The sequence below is a fragment of the Watersipora subatra genome, chromosome 10, assembly GCF_963576615.1.
Source record: "Watersipora subatra chromosome 10, tzWatSuba1.1, whole genome shotgun sequence".
In the NCBI taxonomy this organism is placed as follows: Eukaryota; Metazoa; Bryozoa; class Gymnolaemata; order Cheilostomatida; family Watersiporidae; genus Watersipora; species Watersipora subatra.
Window position 1 is genome coordinate 46,315,788 of NC_088717.1, and position 23,944 is coordinate 46,339,731.

The following is a 23,944-nucleotide window of genomic DNA, read 5'->3' on the forward strand; positions in this document are numbered from 1 at the left end:
ATCATAGCTTTCACGGGATATGTGTTTTTGACATTTAGCCTGTGTCGTGCAAATAGCTTGTGAGTTTAGTTACATCAGCAAAATAAAAGCAAGTGTTAGGTCTAAAACCATGCATTACGTAACAAGTAGATATTTCTTAAAAGTGTTATGTTCAAACTAGTAAAAATTGCTGTAATTGGCAGACGGTAAGTTTGAGAACTCAGCGTATACCAATACTATATAAGATGACAGCCACAACTATAGCATTTACAAAAACAACCTTATTGTCTTTCTGTCTTCACTTTCAACTATTATTTTATAAAAATCAATGTAAATTGTAGAGCATCATTCGACTGCTTACTGCAGTTTATACATTAATCTTTAAAATAGCTACTAGCGAAGTTTTCAGTGAGTACATCAGTAATTTATGTGAAGTAAATATAACTACATGTATATTTGTTATTTCAGATAACACTGCCAGGTACAGTTAGCTGCTTGGATGGATGGCATAAAGAGTATGACGGGTACCTCATGGCATCTTCACGTAAGTTTGTATCATATAATAACATTTTTAATAACCATTCGTTGCTGGAATCGTTGCTATAACAGGAAACTGGTTCACCAATTTGTTTAACAAAAAGGAATTGAACTCCAATATTCAGGGTTGCAGCTAAGCACGCCAACCACTGCACCATCCCACCACCTTGTCATATTTCGAAATAACTACGGACACACTTTTTGAACGAGATCATCACTCACGGAGGACAGTACTGCCAGCATACTAATGTTAAGTTATAACAGGCAATACATTATAAACATGTTAGTAGTAAACACTTACCAACCAAAATGCGCAATCAAATGAGATAAAAAGTAAAGTTGATCTACATCAGCACAAAATAACTGTCAGGAGCAGTATAAGTTATGACTGGTATAGGTTTAGAAATGCAGCAGCTGTATTAGTGCTTCATTCAGCTAAAGCTCTATAATCTCAACAACAAACTTCTATAATAAAAGAGATTTAATATAAACTCTGAAACAAAAATGTTAAAATGTCCTGCCATCCTAACTCTGCACCTTCAAGATGACACTTTAAACTAATTTTATAACCCAAAGAGTATTTTCAAGTTTATGCAAATAACTTGCGTTTACGTTGCACTACATTTCAGCAAAATGTGCAGAGCTATTTTTTAGCTTTTAGGTTATAAAAACAATTAAAAAATGGCTTGACTTATTTAGAAGATTTTATAAGCTGTGATCAGTTATAGGGACAGGAATTCGTTTCAAGAATAGACAACATCGTCAATTGTAAAATCAAACTATTGTTGTATAATAATATTATGGCAGTATATTGCATATTTTATACAAATTTTTTCAGTGATGAAATAATTAAAAAAAAGTTTATACTTTAAACTTTGTATTAGCTGTAGCTAGCCATCTAATTTAACAATGATTTCTCTGTAACATAACATACATGTATATATTTGCTTATTTGGAGGTAAATGCATTTATAGTGATTTGGTAATCGCCAGACTCCAACAAACTATTGAACTGTTTACAGCAAGAAAGGCTAGGACATTTAAAATTGTGTGTGGAGAATTTATTTTACTATTTTACTAACACCGTTTCAACAACACCACCATATCATGGAGTCTAAAATTACATAGCGTGCTATTACAAATCCCTCTATTTGTAACTAATGCAATAATGCAGGTAAATTTCTTAAAACAATGTTTAGAGCCTGAAAAAATGCAAACAATTGCATGCTTTTAGAAACATAATAAAATGTTAAAAAAACATACTCGGTATTTACATTTTGCCTTCTTCACTATTAAATAGTAATTATCAAACTAACTATTAAAACGAATAGCACTATAAACTGAAACAATAAATTAAATACACTTTCAACAACCTGTTGCTTATTGTCAAGCTGATCACCAAAAGCTACCTGAGCCCACGAATTGAATGGCTCAAGTCAGCAAGAACTTGAAGTTTGTCAGCACACCAGAATTTCGTGCCCCAATGGTCAACAAAAATTGGCCTTCTTAGCCAAGCCGATCACAATCAAACATACACCCACATAATATACATGGATGAGACAGGAATCGCAGAAGCAGTAATTCCGGAAGGCAACCCACAGACAGCTCTGTAGTGAACAACTGCCTAGCTCGTTGCATCATTGCTTTGTTCCAAGCAAATAAGAACACTAGCACAGATGTCTGCAAATTGCAAACCTTTGAAAAATTTACCTCGATATTGCTGAGATCCTTGATTGAAGTGTTATGTTAGATATTTGATTATTTACAGCATTCCAGAACGAAGTTTTCTTCTCTTCAAGAAACTACTGCATAGACAAAAATCCAGACTATTATACTGGTCACAACGATGCCAATGGTCTGAAGTTGACATTTGTACAAGCCGGATCTTGCTTTGGAGGACTTCAGCCTTGTAACCAATACACTGAAAACCACTTGTTGGCGTGCGCTGTCTGCTCAAAACTTCAAAACTAAATGCTTAAAAACACATGGCTTGAGTTTTTGCTAGGCATTTTTGCAAAAATATTTGCATTTACCAAAGAATTTAAAGTATATAGCAATTGTATCTCATCTTCAAAGTTTGATTACCCTATCTATGAAGTATCGGCAATTTATTAGTTTGTTATTGTTAAGCCATTTGGTCAAGAACTCACTCGATATTATCAAGATGGCAATATTGTTCTAATTGTTATTTGGGATAATAACTTTTTTAGCAAGCCTGTGTAAAATCTATCAAACTGAAATACATCTACAAACTGCAAAATGATTTTCACATTTCCAACGATGCAAACATTGATTACCAACTATGTTAGGACAAAAGTAAGTGGCTAAAATGACGGACAGAGGCTGCCAAGTATCGATTGTTTCCATTCAAATGCTCTTCAGATGAAATATACCTATTACATCACCTAAAAAACAGAAAGACCAAATAGTTGCTAGTCATTGAATGCAGCCCACCACATATTTGTACAAAAGAGCAGAGATAGCCTTTGCATTAGTAATTGTTTAATTAGATACATGTAATTAGTATAGGACTAGGTGTGATAGGTAAGATTATGTACAAGGTGAACTTCTAGATAGAAATGTGTAAGCTGCCTATTTAATGTGATTCCCTTCTTCTCGAGCTGTTTTGCCTAGTACATGTAAAAGGAATCCTGAAATACTAGTATGCTTTTTAGGCGTTCCATAAATAACAAATAAATTTCTGCTCAGTCATTTATGGCAACATAAATTATCTCTGTTACTCACATAAGCATTTATAGATATATGTTTTCTGATTAGAGAGCTGAACATGCCAGCATTGCAATCTTCACTGCAAGCCTTATCATAGATGAAGTAAACAGATCAAACTGATAGTACCATAGCTGACAGATCAATGAGTTGTTTAGGTATTGTCCTATTTAGACTTATTTAAATGTTTCCAGTCATAATTAGAGTTATGCCTTTAAACAATTTATTGATAAACTGGACACTGGTCAATAATACTTATTGAAATATAAACCTCAATGCAATTTTGTTGGGCGTTATCTTCTATTTGAACTCTGATAAACTTGTTAGTTTAAAACGCCTGCTAATTAGTAGGTAGCCAGAGGTCCATGTTCAGTTAAAAAGGTTTGATAGCTGAAATCAATTTTTCTGTTTTGTTACCAGGAACTTTTTGTCAAGTATGCCAATTTATGGTCAGATATATAGTAAATACATGTATTTCATTTAAACGACAATGCAGTAGCTGTGCAATGTTGGTATAGGTTTGTTGTGATGTGGGGTACAGCATTGAACTATACCATGTTGTTGATAGACTACATGTAAGTTATAAACTAAATACATGTAGCTATGTCACTAGCTTGGTAGTAATTAAAATAGTTTCACTGGTAAATATGGAATGATTACGTTCGTTCTGGTATTGCAAGTTTAATTTAGCTCAAATAGTAGACACTCGTGGTGAGACAATAAGTATAATAGGTCAAAAGTTCATCAAGTCTTCCAAGGAGGACTTCCAGCGAGGTAGGCTTCTAAATGTATTAGCCTATCTCGCAGCATGATCTTGTGATAAATACATTTACTACTAAATGATTAATCAAAGTCTATATGATTATCGGTGTTTGAGGACACACATCGCAACTTAATAACCACTGACAGGTGCTAAACAAAATGGATTAGTTTTTTTTATGTCGATGTTTGGTTCCTCCCACTCAAGTCTGTTCGTGAGTTGCAATAAACAAGTCTTTCGACACATCAGTGATGAATCAGCACCGTGCAAGAGCTTTCAGCTTCAGTATTTATAGACATGAAGTCTATTACATTACTCAATAAGCACATGTTTCACTTTAAGGTTCAACGATGGAATAATATGAAAGGCTCTAGCAAAGTCTGGTAGCCATCTACCATGACACAAACTGCCATGGAATTTATCATTTTGACGAGTTTTCAGCCAAAGTTTATTGCTACTATATTATATTAAAAAGTATAACAGAAAAGGTTTCACCGCTGTAGAAGAAGATGTGAAAATGAGAACTAAAGTGTAAACTATTGCACAACTTTGGTGGTAGGTTTGGATAACTTCATAACTAAATTCTACTTTTTTGCTGATACAAAGTTACCATCATCAAAGTTTTCTCACAATATGGCCAAAATATGTTTAGCCATGATCACAGAACCATTGTTTCCAAACACATGCCTTTAAAACATGTTGAGCCTCTGCTTGCAATAAGCTCAGCATAATTCATACATTAGGTTTATAGGATTGACTCTCTTTTCTTTATTTCTCTTTCCTCTTTCGTTTTTTCCTCTCTCTCCTCATCTTTTATTCTCTATTTCTCCCGCTCTCATCTCTGTCCACCACCAATATTTTTTACTTATATCTTTGTTATAACCTTTTGTTTTATATCTTTTTATGTTTATATGTTTAAATGAATAGATAAATAAATATAGAAAGTATAACATAAGTAATATTAGGATGTATATAAAGACATATGTTTTTATATACAGATCTTTATAATATTTATGCTATTTTTCCTAGACTTATTTCTAGAATCACTGCTGTAAACATAAAAATGTTTAAAGAAAAAAACAATATATGTATATATGTACATATATTATTATATATTGTCTGTATTGTATATAATACATTTATAATAAAGATATGTACAAGTTTACACCATCTTGTACGTATGTATAAATATATCTGTTTACATATTAATATGTCTAAATGATATGTATTTCCAAATACATAAAAATAGTATTTGTACATGTATTTATGTATATATGTAGAATTATAAGTGTATATATATATACATATGATCAAATATGGTTTTTTCTCAATACAAGCAAAACCTCAATTGAATGTTAGTTTCACAGCTGTTAGTTTTTCTTGATTTCAAATTAAATATGCATGGAACTACCTAATTAAAGATTTTTCAAAGTGATAAGGCTACTGTCTGCCCTCAAGATTACTACTCTCCTTTTTAGCAAATTAACAAATTTCGGAATTTTATAGTCCTTGGAAAGATAGCCAATGACTGCTAGCAGGTATGTGCTAACAAAAAGTCATAAAAGAACAATTCTTTTTTCCTCTCATTCAACCAAAATGGTTATTAATGTCTACTTAAGCTCGGGCATCTTCTAAAGACTTTTGAATTGTTTTAGTAGCCTCAAAAATTCAATGTAAATTTGAATGATTGTGCCAAGCTAATTAAGGAGTTCTCATCCAGACATACAAGCACAACTCAGGAAACCAATATAAAGAACGAGGAGAGAAACCGGGCTACTATAATAGACATGCAGTACAGTCCTATGATTACAACATATCTAGCAAGAAACTTAAACAAGAGGAGAAATGTGTGTATAGTCTCTTAAAGAGGAGATTGGAAAGTGTTGGCACATAAAAGCAACGGTAATTCTATTAGTCATTGAAGCATTCAGAGTAATAGCACCTGCACATCAAATGTGGCTTGCTCAAATACAGGCAATATTCCACACAACTCTGTTACAGAAAATTGCAGTTATGAGAATGGTTAAGATCTAGAGGAAAGTTATCAAACTCCCAGGACTGTGGTAGTAGCCTCAAACTTGAATAGACCTTACTATGTACATGTATTTTGCTTAGTGGGGTTGAAGGAAAAAATATCTAATGACTTTTTTTAGCACACACCTGCAAGCAGTTACTGGTTATTTTTCTAAAAACTACAATTTTTCTGGCAATTAGTGATTTATTGGAAACGAACGCATGGTGATCTCGATAGATCAGCCAACTGTGGTCATAAATTCTTAGATGGTTAATCAGTTAGTATTGCAAATAAACATTTAATTTGAATTCCGAAGAAATTGGCAAACTAGCAAAAATTGGCAATCAAGGTTGTGCTTGTATTGAGAAAAACATCATTTTTAATCATCTAATGGACACAAATTGCTACTTTCACTTGCAAGCTATAAATAGATGCAACAATAGAATATGTAAAAGAATTGACCAAGCAAGTCTCTTTACTTCCCTAAAATCAAACAACTTGATTACAAGGCAACTGAGTAGATGTTTTGCAGCATATTTATAATAATACTTTCAAATACACAATAAATATAAGTAACTGTACAGTGTGAGACTACTGGGTTATCTGCTCTTGACCACTTTTGCAGCATTTTACATAGCTCCAGTCTTTATCTTGGCTCAGCCCCTTTGTTGTTAAACTGAATCGTTAATTGGACCTTGGCTAAGTAGAACATTACCAAGGGTTGTGTTTTCTACCAAGTCGAAGCTCAACCTAGTCTTGGCTTTAGTCACCGTAGCCATCTGCTGTTTGTGTAAATGTATAAAGTACAGCTTTTTTATACAATTACAGATGGACTTACATAAAGTTTTGGTGGTTTTCATCAGAAAGTATTGGTATTTTTATAATTTGTGATTGTATTAATTTTGGAGTTGATTTTATCGGCGGTATATTTAAAGATTGAAATTTAAAAATTTAACCGTTGTTAAGCACCAATTTGTCATCTATTGCTACAAAAAAACTGACAAAATTGAGACGAATAACGCTGTATCTTGAATGCAATGGCCAATATCAACTATCACAAAGATAACAACTAGTCATTTCGCATATGTTTTCCTTTTGAACATTTTAAACGCCATCAAGTTTTGTCAAATTTAATCTGGAACATCCAGGCAGTCAGATCATCTCAAAAATCTAAAAAAACTCGCAAATTATTAAAAGATATCACAATTTTTTAAGAAAATTTGCAAACACTGTGTCTAAGTTCATCCTTGAGTGAGGACTATTACTGTTGTGTTTAAATGTTTGGTGACTCTTAGACTAGTGATAAAGATATTATTATAGCAATTATTTTTGAAATTCATATAAAAATAGGAATTCAAAACAAAGTGACTATATTTGGATAACGCAAACATTGTGCAAACTGTTGCACCTTCAGCAGTTTTGATGCAAACTTTAGTCAAACCTTCGGCCAGGTTTAAATAAATATTTCATTATGACTCCTCATCTTCTAGCCTGCCAAATTGACATCAGTTATATAACCTGTTGTTTAACTGGTAAAATGTGCCAGTTTTAGCTTCAATAACTTTAGGCTCAATAGCCAGAACCAATTTTTAAGCAATTCTCCTTCTTATAGTTTATCTGGCTTGGTATGTTTAAAATAGCTTTTATCCAAAAAGTTGAAATAATTTATCTCTAAGCCGACCACAACAATATTATGTGCTGACAAAGGTTTGGTGATTTTCAAAAGAATAACTGTGTTATCAAGGTCTCCACTATTGGATGTGCGTACAATTTATGGATATCAAAAGAGGTTTACATTGGTAAGTTGATAGTCAGTAAAGATAGTGAAAAAGAACACATGGTGTAGATTGTAGCGTAGGTATAGCGTAGGTTGTAGAAAGGCAATTTCTAAGAAAAAGGGCTCAAGTATTTTGAAGTTGCTTCTGAACAGTAGCTGCACATAATATTATAAGCGAGCTAATTTTAAATGTACATAACTTTAAACGAGCCAAGAAATAATCTTAGTTATTTTTTAGTACTCCAAACATTGTTCATGGAGCTTTAGTATGTGAAAGAACAATATGGTTGCCACTTTTTTAAAATTGAACCATTTTATAATGCTGTGTAAGTTACATGTATAATGATACAATACTTAATGATTAATTTGACTATGGCAAAAAAAAACATGTTTAAATAGTTCCGCGTGGTGACTCTTACTCATCTTTCAAGAGACTTATTTCTACTGAAAGCAGAGAAGCTTTCTATTTAAAGCGATCATTTGATGAGCACCTCAAAAATATATATATGGTATAAAACAAAAATATACACTTTTAATGAAATTGAGTTTATTGAGTTTATTATCACAGTAAAGTAAGCAGAATTAACAATTGTCAAATGTTCATAAGTTTTTAATATCAAATTGGGCTAACTGAAAACAGCTACTTTGTGACTACTGGCTGGTATTGAGCTAGAGCATTAGCTGTGACAAACTCTGTAATCAAAAGAGTTTGAAGTCATTAGTCTACTCATTGCATTTACTGCAATTATAGATTTTACTTTGTGCAAGAAACAATTTTGAATATTACAATATGACTACATCAAAACATGTATGTTGTTATAGGTATTTTAAAGACACACTGAATGTATTACAGAATATATTTATCATAGAAACTGACAGTAACAAACTTTATAGTTAAATAAATGCAGCTGCAAACCACTTCAAGTTAAGAACACACAACTTTTATTTGACCAGATTTTTTGTAGGTGGTTTCATGATAAAGACAAACCATTTTCTTATCACTTCAAATTTGTTTAACTGGTACTAGAATTATTGATTAGAACCTCATTTTAGTCTAAATAACTACAGCTGTAGATGTATCGCAAAAATGCCAACATCTTCCTTTGATGTGAGGTGTTACTTTTGGATATCTTCGTTGAAAGCCTGGGAAAGCCATTAATGATTAAGCAAAAATTTACATTATTTTATTACAAAAATGCTCTATTAAATTGACTAATGCTGTTGTACGTTGCAAAACGTCTCCATCAACTGTTTTTGTACTTCTTATTGGTCTTATATTTATTATTAATGATATAAGTTGTCCATCATACTCAGCTAAGTTGTGTTTCTTACACATTTTCTACTGACCTATTTACAAACCTCAGTTTCTAACTAGCAGCTTTCGGGAAAAAAGCCGTCAGATACTATTGTGTGCACACTATCTTAAAGGACGCTTGCACTAAAAGCTAGACGTTGCCCTCGATTAGACGATTAATTTCAATTGTACTAAAGTGAGTTGTCTGCTCTTTCTGGTGTTATGGAAAAATAAATAAAAAAATTCATAAATTCATGAAGATCGAGTTATAGTGTACAACTTTTCAATTCATATGCATGATGTTCGCTACCTAAAGTTTACCTAAAGTTTACCTAATATTGCTAAATAGACAATTACCAAGAACTTAGCAAGCATTTTATGAACAGTTCATGAACTTTTCTATCAATATCTGCTACTACAATATTTGAAATAAAATAACAATGGGATTCATTATTTGTTATCTTTCCACACAGCAATACTGCCCTGATCTGGCAAAACCCAATAATTGACATTTTTTTCAAAATTGACTTTTCTCTTGATTTGACCTGTTTTCTGGTTGAAAATTCATGTCACAAAATTTTATATGTCAAATCCTACCAGAAGTGTGATTTTCTGGCATGGCATAACCCAATAATTCAATATCACCAATGGTATTCATCTGGCAAAACCCAACAATTAGGCTTGTTTGGTTATGATTGGATGACAGCATGCTGCCCATTGTAATTGTTGGGCTCTACCACAGTATAAAGCAAAATTCTAGCTTCAAACAGGGATTTCAAACATGTAGTTTATTTTGCCGATAACTGTTCAGCACAGGATAAGAATTGGTTTCTGCTGACAACACTTGTTGATATAGTGAACTCGTCAGATATCAGTGCGGAGACAGTGACATTAAAATTCCTAGAAGCAGGACATACGTTTATGTCTGCTGACAGCATTCACGCGGATGTGGAGAAACGCAAGACAAAGATGGGGCAGATACTAGATTTTGAGGATTTAAAATCGTGCATCGCTGCCAAAAGGGTAAACGTGATTCCGATGGGCTGTCAGGACTTCGTATCGGTCAAAAACCTTAAATCAACCACCAAAGTGCAAAAAGCTGGGATTTCGCTAGCAGATATTTGAGTTCTCCCATTCCGCCGTGGTAGCAGAGCAGTCTTTTACAAACTTTATGATAGTGATACTGAGTTCACCGAAGTTGACTTTCTTTTGAAAAAAGCTACACTGCCTTTCGACAGACCCAGCCGCAAGGCAGACTGCAGAATCCCTGCCTCCAAAAAGGACAGCATCATCAAAAACCTGCTGCCAATGATGCCAAAAAGTCGCCGCCAATTCTGGCTGAACATCAGAATTCACGATGAGGCAGTGTGCCTGGCTTGCAACCAGGAGACAGACCTTGAGTAATGAGTTCAATTCGTGCTTTGGTTTTGAGTAATTCACTTTTTATTTTAATAATATCTTGATATCCATCCGAAATTATTCAGTATTAATATCTTTGGCCGAAGGGTTGTTTGTGTTGTTTTTCACTTTCTTAATTTCAAAACGAAAGGTATCAACCAGTTTAATGTCCAACATATTTTATCATTTCCATTCATGCTAATAAAATATACACAATCCCACAAATTCCATCAGGTTGATTCACTATATATCAAATTTTGACTAATAAGTCACATTTCATGGGATTAGCAAGTTTAATCCCTTCAATTAGCAAAATGGGGAATCGATTCATTGAATTGTTTGGTTATTCCTGCCTTTCAGGATGCTAACCACAAACAAGATAGTCATGCAAAACATAACAACTTCAATTGTTGGGTTTTGCCAGATCACTCTCACATGAAGCTAGTAGCATCAATGTTCTGTCAAAACCAAATAACTGACCCAAAATTCATTTTACTGAGCAAAAACAACTGTGATTTTTCAGTGGAGGTGAACAATGATATTTTCAAATATTTGTACCAAATATGAAGTGTTACGTGCAATATTTCCAGGTTGGCACCAATTTAAACTTCAAAAGGCTGTACTGAAAACTTTTTGTTTAGGCAATTATTGGGTTTTGCCAGATCAGGGCAGAATAGTGCAGCAACTTCTGAGTGCGACAGTTTCTAAGGGCTACACTTGTCGGACAAGTAGGTCCTACTTTCCATAACCTGCTAAAGCGGGATGCAGGGTTTGCGACACCTTATGTCAAAGTCTAACAAGACTTATGACCTATGCTCAAGGACAGGTGTGACGCTGTTGGGCACTACATGTCAGCTAGCTAAAGTTCTATTTTTTTAAAGCCAGAAGTGATTCAAAAATTTGCAGACTAGGCACTGTCGACAGTACCGATATTAAAAATGATGATAATAGCATATAAGCATACAAAATGCCTACAGAAAAAGAACATTAGGCATCAGTAGTGCAACAATTACCGACCAATCCTGGTTACTCAAGCTGATGAATAATAATTCATAAATATATCCATGTGTTTTTCGCAGAAAGCTTCTGAAGTACTTTTATAAAATGGTGTTTTAATAAACTCATTATTTACACTTTGGATTAGGAAAATGTACATTGATACAAAGAGAAACATTGAAAGCATTAATCGTTATTGAGGTAACCAAGTAGTTATTATTACTATTTTGTACACACTTCTACTGATCATGTTTTATTATAGGTTTGTCTGGTCAAAAAACACCAAAGTGGCTGTCAAAAAACAGTGGCGCTCAAATGGAGGTTTTACGTTATATGTAGAAGGCTTCTGGAGTAGTTTTTTGCGTGGTGTTTTAATAGAGTCAAAATTTACTCCTTGCATTTAAAGTAGTAATTTTCATATTTTTGCAAAATTCTTGAATAACACACCAATCCGTTAGATTCCAGAAGCCCGTTTACTTAAAGGTTTGACCAAACATGTCAAACTCTTGGCTGAAATCACAAAATATACAAAAATACTTGGAAATACCAAAATATCCAGTCATAGAATTATCAAAACCTTGTATGTCCATCATTTTCGCCAATAAAACATGTCTAATTGGCTGAACAAATTTTTAGCGAGCACAGTTTTGCAGCTTTTGCAATTGGTCGAGTTCAAAACACTTACCGACTTGCAAGAATAATGTCAACGCAGACCGATTAGTAAATAGAATGTGACTGATTAAAAAGGGGTGCCATTTCTAGTGCAATTTATTCAGTTGCGTCGTATTTACTATGTTGAACTGTGTTGTTATTTTTTGTGCATTTTTAAAAGTGTATTGGACTCTACCAATTCTGAAAGCTTCTAAAACCGTCGACCAATTGAAAATGTTTTGTCAAAGGTTTCGATTTGCTCACACCGCTTTGGTAACTTGGTAACGTTTGGTAGCACAATTTTGTGTTTCCAATTCTTTTGTATATTTTAAGTTTTGAGCCAACTTTAGTGTGACCAGAAATAACACCTAAAAATTTTTTATAAATCTGCAAAAAATAATTAGGTACCTTTGAATTTGGGTAGATAAGGGTATTGTTTACAAGTTTATAGAGATAAAAGCTGACTCATAGATCACAATCAACTACTTGCGTGGCAAAAACTTATTACCTCAATAAAAATTTGTCAATGAGTTGCTGAACTTTTGGAGGCTGGTTTTATTGAGGTTTTAGCACTTTAAATCACACATACATAAAGACGCTCCTATTATTTAGCATTACACCTATTTTTGACAGCAACCAAAGCTGGATAATTTTTGAGCACTTTTGAAACAAAGACGATCAGAAAACCTTTGCTTGAACATTAGTTTTAAAGGTAATAAAATCAAAAACACTGCCTTCAAGGCCATGATAAAATAACTTTCAAAATTGACTACTAGCCCAAATAACAGATAATGCGTCTGTTATTAAGAATTGTTGGCTTAATGCCCATCTGATTTACTATGCATTGATTTCATCATTTAGAACATAGATGTTATGTGAACTTAAGTTTCACTTCATGGTTACGTAAAGGCAAATAAGAATTTATTTCAATCAAAAACAAACTTGTTTATTTTTAGGATAAGATTTCAATATCATCATATTTATTTTAACCTCTGCCAAAGGTAGCTGCATACCTACTACCACTACTAAACCACAATTTTCCTTTGCAATATCACATCTGGCGGTACATACGCAATAAGGTACTTCAACAAACACACTCCTACTTTTCTACTTAGAACTTGCAGTCAATGACTAAAATACCTTACTTTAAAGGTTGAGCTGCAACAAAATTTAGATTATGGTTACTTGGTATCAAAAGGATTACTCTATTTTACTCTGCTGTGCTGTTGATTCAAAATATGTAGAATTTTGATTACAAGCTCCTACAATCTCGAAAACGAACAGTTAATCGCAGCCATCACGAAATAGGCTGTAGATTGGAATCCCTCTCAAAACGGCTCAAATAAAATGGAGTTGAACGCGATGTGCTTCTGTTTACACTTTCATGCAACATCATTTGTCAAAATATTTTCAAAAATATACTTGAAGCATTCAATAAACTATGTCTATTGCCTTACGCATATTTTCCTTTATAATCGTAATGCTGTCACTTTGAGCACTAGTATCTCAAAACCTACCGTAAAAATGTGTTTAATTTTTTAACCTTAGTTGGAAGGAGTGCATAATATCCTCTAATAAACATGAGAAGCCTGTTGGTCACCTGTGATAGTCGAAAAATGCTGCAGAAGTTGTTCGCACCGTTTGGCAAGAATTATGGGTCACAGGATCAGATTACGACTAGATGATTAGACCAAACTGAAACAAAACTGTAAAGTAGCGAGCGTCGATATTTGATTGGGGCTTTTCGGTAAGACTCAAAGTGTTTGTTATAATACTAGCGCTACGAGAGGTGTTATATTGGCCTTTTATTTCATGTGATAACATCACACTTAAAAGCAATAACCACATCGAGTTGAATATGTCATCAAAATAAGGGGTTCCTACCTACAGTAATTTTTTTAACTGTTTGTTTTGATCTGTTAGGAGCTTTTAATCACAGTTCTACGTATTTTGAACCTACAACACAGCAGAGTAAGACATGATGAACCTTTTAATACCAAATAACTGTAATATAAATCTTGTTGGAAGTCAACTTTTAAAAAATTTATATGATAAGGTTGAGTCGAAACTTAATCAAATCTTCATTTAGTTAATTTCATAAAATATTTCATAAAATTATTATTTGAAAATATTTGTCTACTTACTAAACTCTAAATTTTGTCGTTGTTAGAGTATAAATAAATTTACTCAAAAATTTTGGCAAAGACCATGCAGTCCATGCAAAGCTATTGTGGAAGTTTCCTGCTCATAGTTTATTAAAAATAACAAGTAAACTTGCTAGGTATTGCAAAGCAATCAGCAGCCTTTCATTAATAAGATTACAACTAAAATTTTTAAGCTATTTTATTGCAAGCTGCAATTAATACTGCAGACATATTTCTTTGTCAACCATTTATTTTTTTTAACGGATCGGTATTTAGAAAAACCTTAAACATTTTGAAAAAAACCGCTTTTATATTTGGCAGAATTGGCTTGTTAATTACAAGAGTAACACTAAAAATGTACAGCAATGCTGCTTGCTGCCCCTTTTAATTGCTTCTATGTGCCTTATAATTGTTTGAGGCTGCCATGCAATTCACTATTACAAGTGCATATGAGCTAAATATATGGTTTAAATGCAACCAATTGTTAACGTTATAAAAGTTCTTTATAACGACATTAAATATTTTAAGGCATCATTAGATGTGCCATATGAGCAAGGCAGAATGAAGTAAAATGCAATGACCCAGAGGGGACTTGAACCCACAATATTCTGATTTAAAATCAGACACTTTATCCATTAGACCACTAGACCATTTACAAATTATGTGATTTGATTGTTGTAAGATCAATTGTTTTTATTCTGTTGATGTAAACGGTAATTATTCTAAGTAGCGGACTGTTTTCCAATGGCTGATAATGCTTAAAATGCTGATATATTTACCTTCTGATCAACTGCATAGCTGACAGCATGATGTGTCTTCTAATACTCTAATACAAATTAAATTAGTAAATTAGTACATTATTAGGTTTCCATGATTCAATTAGATTAAAAGTTTTTTCTGCTCTGAATCATAGATGCTGTGAAATCCAAACATATTTGACATCATTTCACTTTGCTAAATTTGTGTGAAAGCTTTTGCATGCAGGCTACTATTCAACGTCACAGAATCGCTTACTGTGGGTAAATTCAAAATGATAACATTTAGTTAAACCATAACTTCCATGTACAACTTTTGTCGTTGTGTGTAAGTAAATCAGACATGCTGATTTCGATTTTGTACCCAAAACAGAGATTGGCTCAGTAACTTTCAGAGTAATAAAGGCTTTTTACAGCGTTTTAATACCGGTGTCTAAAACAATATGATTGGCACAACAAGTCCCCCCCCCCCCCCCCCCCTATAAATATGTGACGTATGCTAGCTTTTTAGGAATGGAAATTGGGAATGTTTATTCGATTTAGAACAATAGATATGGGTGTTCTAAAACCCACTATTACCTAAATTCAGCCTTCAAATTAATCTCAGTCTTTTCTGAAAAGTAGATAAGCTATTTAAGCTATCCGGTTATCATTAGATGATTGTACTATGTACACTCATCTAATGATAGCTGGAACAACTTCCGTTTGTATGACACTTCTTTACCACTTCTGTTGGACAATCCACCAGCAAGATTTTTCTTTCTGGTGGATTTTCTTAATTCGTCTGAAAGTATGCTGCCATTTTCGTAGCTTTATTTTGTTTAAAGGTTACCAGTGCATTGTTCGGATCACAGGCCATACTGTGTTGATTAAACAAGTGTACATGAATATGTAAACATTCTCCCACAGTTTTCTTTCTTTGAATTAAAAGTTTGAGTAGTCCTCCACCCGTCTCTGATGCTCCAATAAAACAACTTTCATAGGAAACTATTTTATCATGGTCCATAGTTTTTGGAAATCAATAGGCGTATAGTTATTTCCTCAATGCAGAGAAACAGGTGTAGGGTTCACACTTCCGCAAATATATTTATATAGACATTTTACGGTTTTTAACAGGTGTGCAAGCCGCACAATTTTGATGTGAGCTTCATATGCTTACTCTAACCATGTTGTATAAGAAACCATACAGCAAGTATCAGCATGAGCTGTGATTTTCCCAACTGGTGTTACAGTATTAGTCGTGAACCCACTCTGCGCAGGACTTTTATGGGAAAATTTAAGTAAGCATCATTAAGACTGAGGTCTGTAAATTTGAGTCTTTGGGATCGTTCTTGCTGCATTTGCCTTCAAACATTTATAGCAAAATTAGATTATCTCTGTTACACTAAGTGCTGTCTGCCATGTGTTTTGTAAAAAGTAGTATAGATGAGTTTTCAGGTTTAGGAACCCCGACAAAAACAAAACTTATCAGTTCCATGTCAACTTTTATACTGTTTTTCAGGATAAACAAAATAACAATGTAGTAACCTTTTTTGTTATCTATAGTTAACATGTGCGATGGGTTTTCTTAAAACTACATATTTTAAATTAAGTAGTAGTTGTTGCTGTTTTAATTTAAACATTTCTACAATAATACTTGGCCAAGCTGTGGCTGACTGTTAGAAAGTTAATTTGTAAATGTGGGATTTGTGGGGGTTGTGACAGATTTTTACATTTAATAGGTTTGTGCATAAATATTCCAATTTACGGAGAAGTGCTCATGTAGTGTAGTGATCAGTGTGTTTGTCCAAAAAACAGGATACTTGGGCTCAATCCACAGGTATGGCGGTTTTTTTTACAGTCAGTTTTTTAATGACTGTGTGATAATTTAACAGTTTAAATTTGCTGTTATACTTTTTTTTTTCATTCTTTTAAATTGTCTTCTTTGTTTTTCTTAATTTTTTAGCGGGAGTTAAGCCAGACAGAGGGATGAACAAACAGACAAAATATACTAAATATCAAAAACCAATCTAGAAGAGTAATTCAGAAGCTTTTACAAATATTAAAGGCTTGTAAACTATCACCAGTCAGCTTTTTTGCAATGACTCGGTGGTAATTGTGACAATTCTGCCATTTTATGTTTTTTGTAAGTAATATCATTATCTTGTTTATATTCGTTACTCTCCAATATCTTATCAAACATAGGTTGATGATATTCTATCACTGTCAACTGTTCCCCACTGTTTCATTTTGAAACATCAGCTGCTAAAAGTTTACTGGAGAACCGGAATTACAATGTTTATTTCTATTATAAAGGTTAATTGTAAACGTTTTTTAACAGCTAAGTAGTTATTTCAAATACACCTTTATTTAAAATTGTTACGTTGGGTTAACTAATTCTAACTAAGATTATATTATTGTTTGAAATTTATTAAAAAACAATCTTGTTTGTTTTGTATCGTTTTTGTTAATTCCATTCAAACTAGCTAATTTTTTTACAAAATCCAATAATTGCTGCATACGTCACATATTTTTATAGTTCGTAAAGTACCTGTCAATGTGTTATAATTAATTGTATGATTCTCCCCAAAAGTGCTTTAAATTTAAAAAATCGTTGTGCTTTGGCTAGTTTGCATTTCTGTACTTCGACTTTTTAGCAAGAAATATATTCTCCACATATAGTTCAGATATTCGTTTAATTTTGAAGTTCATTAAATCATTGCTGTCAAACCACCCGTAAACAACCCAAGTTTCCCCCGTATCCTTTATTCTTTTGGAATTTTATGCAATATTTTTTCAATTACATTTTAAAGACTGAGTTTTTTTCAGAAAATTAGTTTGCAAAAATATAGGCAAAGTTGGCCTTTTTCAAGTTTTTCGTGGGACAATTCTTTGATCAAATAGCAGTTACTAGTAACATAGCAAAGAAGGTTATTTAAAATTTTACGCAAGTCATAAAATAGCAGAGAAGAGCAGAGCAGCGCGGAGCAGAGCAGAGCAAAATAGCAACTTACCCATTTTTATGTTATTGTAAATTCAAACGTTTAACTTGAATGTGTTGAATCATTTTATCTTATCATTGCACTCATGTATATTAGTGGGTGATATGTTTCTCTTGAAAAAGATAAATTCTACAAAGTCTTTAATCTACATGTATTTATAACCTACTTCATATTTTAATACTCTTCCATGGTCGGTCTATTGTTATCTGCCAAAATATTATCGCTTCATCCAGTCATTCAGCCATTGAGCAACACTTCCCTTGTGTGAAGCCTAATGCTTAAAGCATACCAGCTGTTTCCTGAAAGCATAAGCAGTTACTAAAATAGATTTTTGCCTATTTATTTGCGTTTTGAGGTAGTCCTCAGTTTAATATTAGTGACGCAAGAACTCGAGCAAGACAAGATTTATATGAGAGGCAGACGTGTGCCGGTGAAGTTTGTTGACAAGTTTTTTACATGCATTGTACATGTCCACCATTTTCGTCAACAAAACATGTTCAATTGGCTGAACAATTTGATGTCATATTAATGATAACATTTTTGTTGTTGTTTATTATTGCTTTTACCACCTATGATCTCTAGTTGTTTTCATTTTTATCAATGAGTAAACAACTTATACTGCTGTTATACTGACATTGTACATGTATGTTCAAAATGATTGGTACTCTCATTGACCCGCCATCACCGACCAGGCTTGATTGCTAACTTCCACGCCATTTGATGCTAACTTCAGTAACAAAGCACATTGTTTGCAGCTATGATATTATGCTTGAATTCGTTGATAAACTGCAAATAAACTTACATGTATTTTAGGCACAAAGCCCTTTCGTAAACTGGAGCAACTTTACATCAAAACATTTACTTTAAGTTTTTCTTTGTTGCATTATGTCTTTCTAAATAATTTTACTTTGAAAAAGGAAAAACGAACAAACATATGTCACTTTCATTGCTAAACTTACACGGGAGCATCACTGACTCTTTTTGTCTCAAGATAGTTATCTCTAAAATTAAAAATACTTGCAGCCGTTTTAATCAATTAAGTATGTTTCATTTCAATAATTAGTTAAATAATTTGAAGAAAGTTTTTGGAAAACTAATTATTCAAGAAGTCGATCTCAAATGATATTTATTCGCAAACGATGTTGTTTGGTTCAAATTTGCAACTAATCCACATATAATTATGTTTTACATGCTATTTTTATAATCAGATTTAATTAAATGGATTGTGTCACAATACTAGATTTAAAGAGTGAACTTATTCAATAATAGTTATGCAAAGCTATCTTACTTAAAAACTGATATTGTGATTTTATGATCTGATGAATGCGATTAACTGTTCGTCTTTGAGCTTGTAAACTCTTGTAATCACATTTCTACATATTTTGCGCCTACAACACAGCAGAGTATGACACGGTGAACATTTTTATACCAATAAATGTAATGAGACTTTTGTTGCAAGTCAACCTTTACGCTTATCTTTAAAAAAACAGTTTTCTGACAGGCTTAGCCTAGCTTTAGAATTTTTAACTGTAGGTTAATAAAAAGGAAACAACACAAATAAATTGACTACAAATATTAAGTATGTTGCAATAGTTATGCATTCGAATAGCTGTGAAATACTGAAGTTCTCATGCTTTTTTCTAAAATGATCTGACTGAATTTTAAAACATTTTATGTGGTAAAAAAATAAAACTGTCAGCAGCAATAATTGCAAATGACAGAACATATAGGTGATGAGCTAAGTTTTTTATATTTACAACAACAACCTTTGGAATTTGTATAAATTGCTTTCAGTTAATTGTGATAGTTAGATTTTTCATGTTTTAGCTATTACATCCATTGTTTTAGCTATTACTAAAAAGTACAAAACTTTAAGTTACATGAAATTTGAATCAGAGCTGAAGAAACTTGTGAAATTTGATATAAATTATTTCTTTGTCAAGATATTCCTTTTATATTTAGTCGCAAGTATTAAAATCAACGATTTCCTTATGTGGTGGGTGGTTCAGCAATCAAGAAACACTGAAAAGTTTTTTTTTGATTAGTCACTACAAAAGTTGCAAAAAGACATAATTGATGATCCAATAAAATTGATGAACTCATCTCTTATTGGGCAAATTTAAATATGACAAGGAAGAGATATGGGGAAATGGAGCTATTAAAATCAACTAATCAGAATCGAAAGACCTGGCCATAAATAACTAAATAGCTACGTGTAGGTAAGTCGGGTCTGTATTGAAAGTTTTTGCTATTTCTGGTCAAAGGTTTTTACTATCCGAAAATGATGACTCATCTGAAGAGAGCCTTGCCTTAATGCAGTTTCAGTTCAGTAATAGTCATAGCCTTAATGATTTGGCCTCACAAGCGAGATGGATTTGACAAAAACCGCAAGTCAAGCGAGTTGTGTTACTCACAAATTTTATTGAGTGTTTGGTGCCTGCTGGATGGAAGTAAAAAGTAAAACTTGCAGACATCACAAAAGTTTTCCCATTTAAATTTTTTTCACATTTTAGTCATTTTTATTTTGAAAATGTGCCGCGAAACAAGGTTGGAGAGAACCACTATAACGTCTGGCGTAAAGTGTCCAACCATTTTAACCAAACTCCATGCTTATCTACAACATCCTAATTTATATTAAAAAACTTATTGCAAAGTAACTTCATATGGGCACAATCTAAATCTGCACCATTTGTAAAATGACAACATAGTAATTGTAGTCTGTCCAAATTGGAGGTGTATAACTTACTAAAAACCTACTTTTTTATGGCTAGACACAAAAGGACATATATGATGAGTTCAGTCTTTTTAGTGTAACGGCTTTGCTGTTTCTACAGTTGTGAGCTTTCGTTTCAAATGCTTGTTCTTATATTATTGCTTTTGATGTTTCAAACCTATGAAGGTTGAAGTTTTGACAGACTAGTTTGGTTTCGATACACTCAAGCATTTTCAATACTAAAGCGATTAGTGACTACAAAGAAACAGACGAGACGCATTAGTCCTTAATATTTAGAATGCTTGCAAGTAGCAAGATATGTTATTATTCATATAAACTATTTGTGCCCTATATTTATCATGCCGTTTTATGTAAATTTAGATAATCCATTATACAGTACTATGTTGTAATAATTAAAAATTTCATTAGTTAAATTTTAGTTTAAATATCTTGCATTGTTTGGAAAAAACTATTTGACTTCATATAAAAGTTATAATTGTAATTTCATGGTTGTTGTGACTTAATATCACTGGCCATTAGCATTAGGCCTACTTTCAAAGTTGAAACAAAATGTGTTTAACAACACACTAGTACAACTTTCACTGAATTACAGGTGTCTCATAACAGGCAAAAAAGGCAGAAAAAAACTACTCACTAATCCATAGCCAAGGCTTTCCTAATTGTGGTAAGCTGGGTCTGACGATTTGACAAACATTTTCAAAAGAGGTTCCAAGTTTACCGCTTTCGACGTTTTCTCCTCTTTGGCTAGCTTCAAAACTCAATAGCAAGGGAGCAAGCTGTTGCAAACTATGGAAGGGAAAACATAACAACACCAACAAGAAGTACAAAGTTTGATCATACCCGCTGAATTAGTAAATCAAGATCCAAATTCAAAACACTTTATTACTTAACCAGTAAGCTCTAATCCTAATATTAGATCTTCATGAGCAAATTTGGTCTGTTGACAGAAGATTGTTTATTATTCATATGATAGCGATTGGTATAAATATAGTAAACAATTGCAGGGTTCTTATGGTTACGCTTTATTTTCATCGAAATTGTTAGACAAGACCTATGAAGTTATTTTGCCCCTCATGTAGCATGTTGACTCTCAGGCAGGCAATAATTAAAAAAACCCAAAGCTTGTTTACTTGTTGGACGATCAAACTCAAAAATTTCTTCTAAAAAGTATTCACACTGTTTAAAAAGAAATTTTGTATTAAATGTGAGCTGTCAAAACGATAGCACTGAAACTACAAGAGTTGGCTTAAAACAGTTAATCGTAAATAGTAAACTTGTGTAAATTTTCCCATACAGGAAAATTTTATGAATCTCGCTTTGAGTTTAATAAAGTGTGTCAAAGACGTAAGTAGGGAGGGAACTTCACGTATTTTAAAAGGGGTCAACAGTCACTGCTTGTGTAAGCAATATACCAAAAGGAAGTATTATACATTAGAATATGTATACTACATCAACTAACCAGAAAAGATTATTATTAAATTGTTTAAGTTTGGTTCTGTAAAATTGGCTAACATCATGTAGTTAAAATACGCAGAAAAGTCACAATACCAAATTATTTTAATAAACATAGAGTTAAATTTATAATTTTTTTTGCTAGTTTATTTCCAAATAGTTTTCTTTTGCTTTGTTAGATGTACTAGGCATATTAATGTTTGTGTAAAACATTATTTCTAACACATTTCTTGTTCTAAAGATTATAAAATGTGACCAATTGTCAACATGTTTTAATGATGATTTGGCTTTTACTAATTTACACCTGGATATCCACGTCTGCAAATTGCTTACTTTAGGGTTACAGTCTATGGAACATAAAATTGAAGCTCTACATACGATATAATCTATGTTTGAAAATTATAATGTTCAGTAACCAGAACTTGAAAGATTTGCACTTCTACTAAATTGTAGCATCATTTTGCTGTAACAGTTGCTTTAGGGAGTTTGGGTGATAAAGGTTTATGGCTCAAATACATATATTATTGGCAAGAAAAGATAAGCTGAAAGATGCTAGTTTTGAGCATTTTCTCGTGCAAGATTGCAAGTGTGGTACAAATCAATTTGAAATTGCAAATAACATGATACCATTTTCAAGTGTCAACGGTCATAGTCAAGCTAAGTCAATGCATCAAAATTTAAAAATCATTCAAGGGTGTAATAAAAACACAAACAGAAAAAAGTAAAGGTATTTATATATCAATATGAGAGTTACATTGCCTATTGCTGATTGGTGCAGAGTAAAAGCTGGTTAGCTTATCACAGCATTCTGCTTGTGGTATCAAAATGTAATTGGCTCTTGACCTTGGTATATTAGCTGGAAGGCAATTAAGAAAAGTTCATTTTAAGTGCAACAGTTTTAGAGAAAGCAATTACCTTTATCAACAAAAATAAGAACAAAATTCATTCCAGGATATACTTTTGTCTTACCAGCGTGAAGAAGTATGGAGAAGTTTGATGAGGATAGCAAACCTGTTAGTTGGAGAGCTGAGAAGTCAAACATTTGTAAAATACCTGGAGTTTTTTGGTCAGTTTTAATGTTCTGCATTGTTTGCAGCAGTTTTATAGTTTTTGGAATTTACGTTCTACAGAGAATGCAATCTACAACACAAGAAATGAAATCTTTACAACAAGAATTTGAAAGATTGAAACTCGAGTCAGATTATTTCAACCGCCAAAAGGTAAGAAAAATCTATTGGTATTTCTAATGTTAAGTAAGCTTTGTGTCAGCTAGTAGAGAATCACAGCTTAGAAAAACTTTAAAAACTATACTGCTTTTATAAACATTCTTTTGAAACTTCAAAGCTATCACTTCATGATGGTTTGATTACCACTCAGGCTATTTACATGTGAAAGTATAGTATGAAATTATTTTCTATTGTTCAGAAATGTTAGTTTGCATAGACCATAGAAACATATTCCATAGAGGTATAGACCATAGAGGTATAGACTATAAAAGTACAGGCCTTAGATGCTCACAATGGTATTTATCTTACAGCCTCAAGCAGCAGAATCCAGAGTTAAAAGGCAGTCAGGTTCCAGGTGAGTAGAATTTGCATAAAACTAAGATCTGATCTGCAAGTGAGTTGCACTTAGCCTTGTCAACTATCATGTTGATATATTCAGTCAATTGTTTTTCCACCAATCAAGGTTTCAAATAATTTGTTGATGCTATGTTTCGAGCCAAAATAATGCAAGAATTTTTTG

At 32.7% G+C, this 23,944-nt stretch overlaps 1 protein-coding gene across 4 annotated transcripts in view; it reads left to right on the forward strand.

The window, feature by feature from the left end:
* Nucleotides 1-23,944, forward strand: part of LOC137407329 (short-chain collagen C4-like) — a 41,874-nt gene that overhangs the window by 9,240 nt on the left and 8,690 nt on the right. The window contains exons 7-8 of one of the 4 annotated variants that reach the window (XM_068093948.1): nucleotides 448-523; nucleotides 2,284-2,679. The exons of 2 other annotated variants lie outside the window; for them this stretch is intronic. In XM_068093948.1, coding sequence (XP_067950049.1) covers nucleotides 448-523; nucleotides 2,284-2,486 — 279 coding nt within the window. In that variant the 3' untranslated portion in view covers nucleotides 2,487-2,679. Of the gene's footprint in view, nucleotides 1-447; nucleotides 524-2,283; nucleotides 2,680-23,944 lie in introns of those variants that run through there. One more of the 4 variants, XM_068093949.1, reaches the window with a different exon arrangement.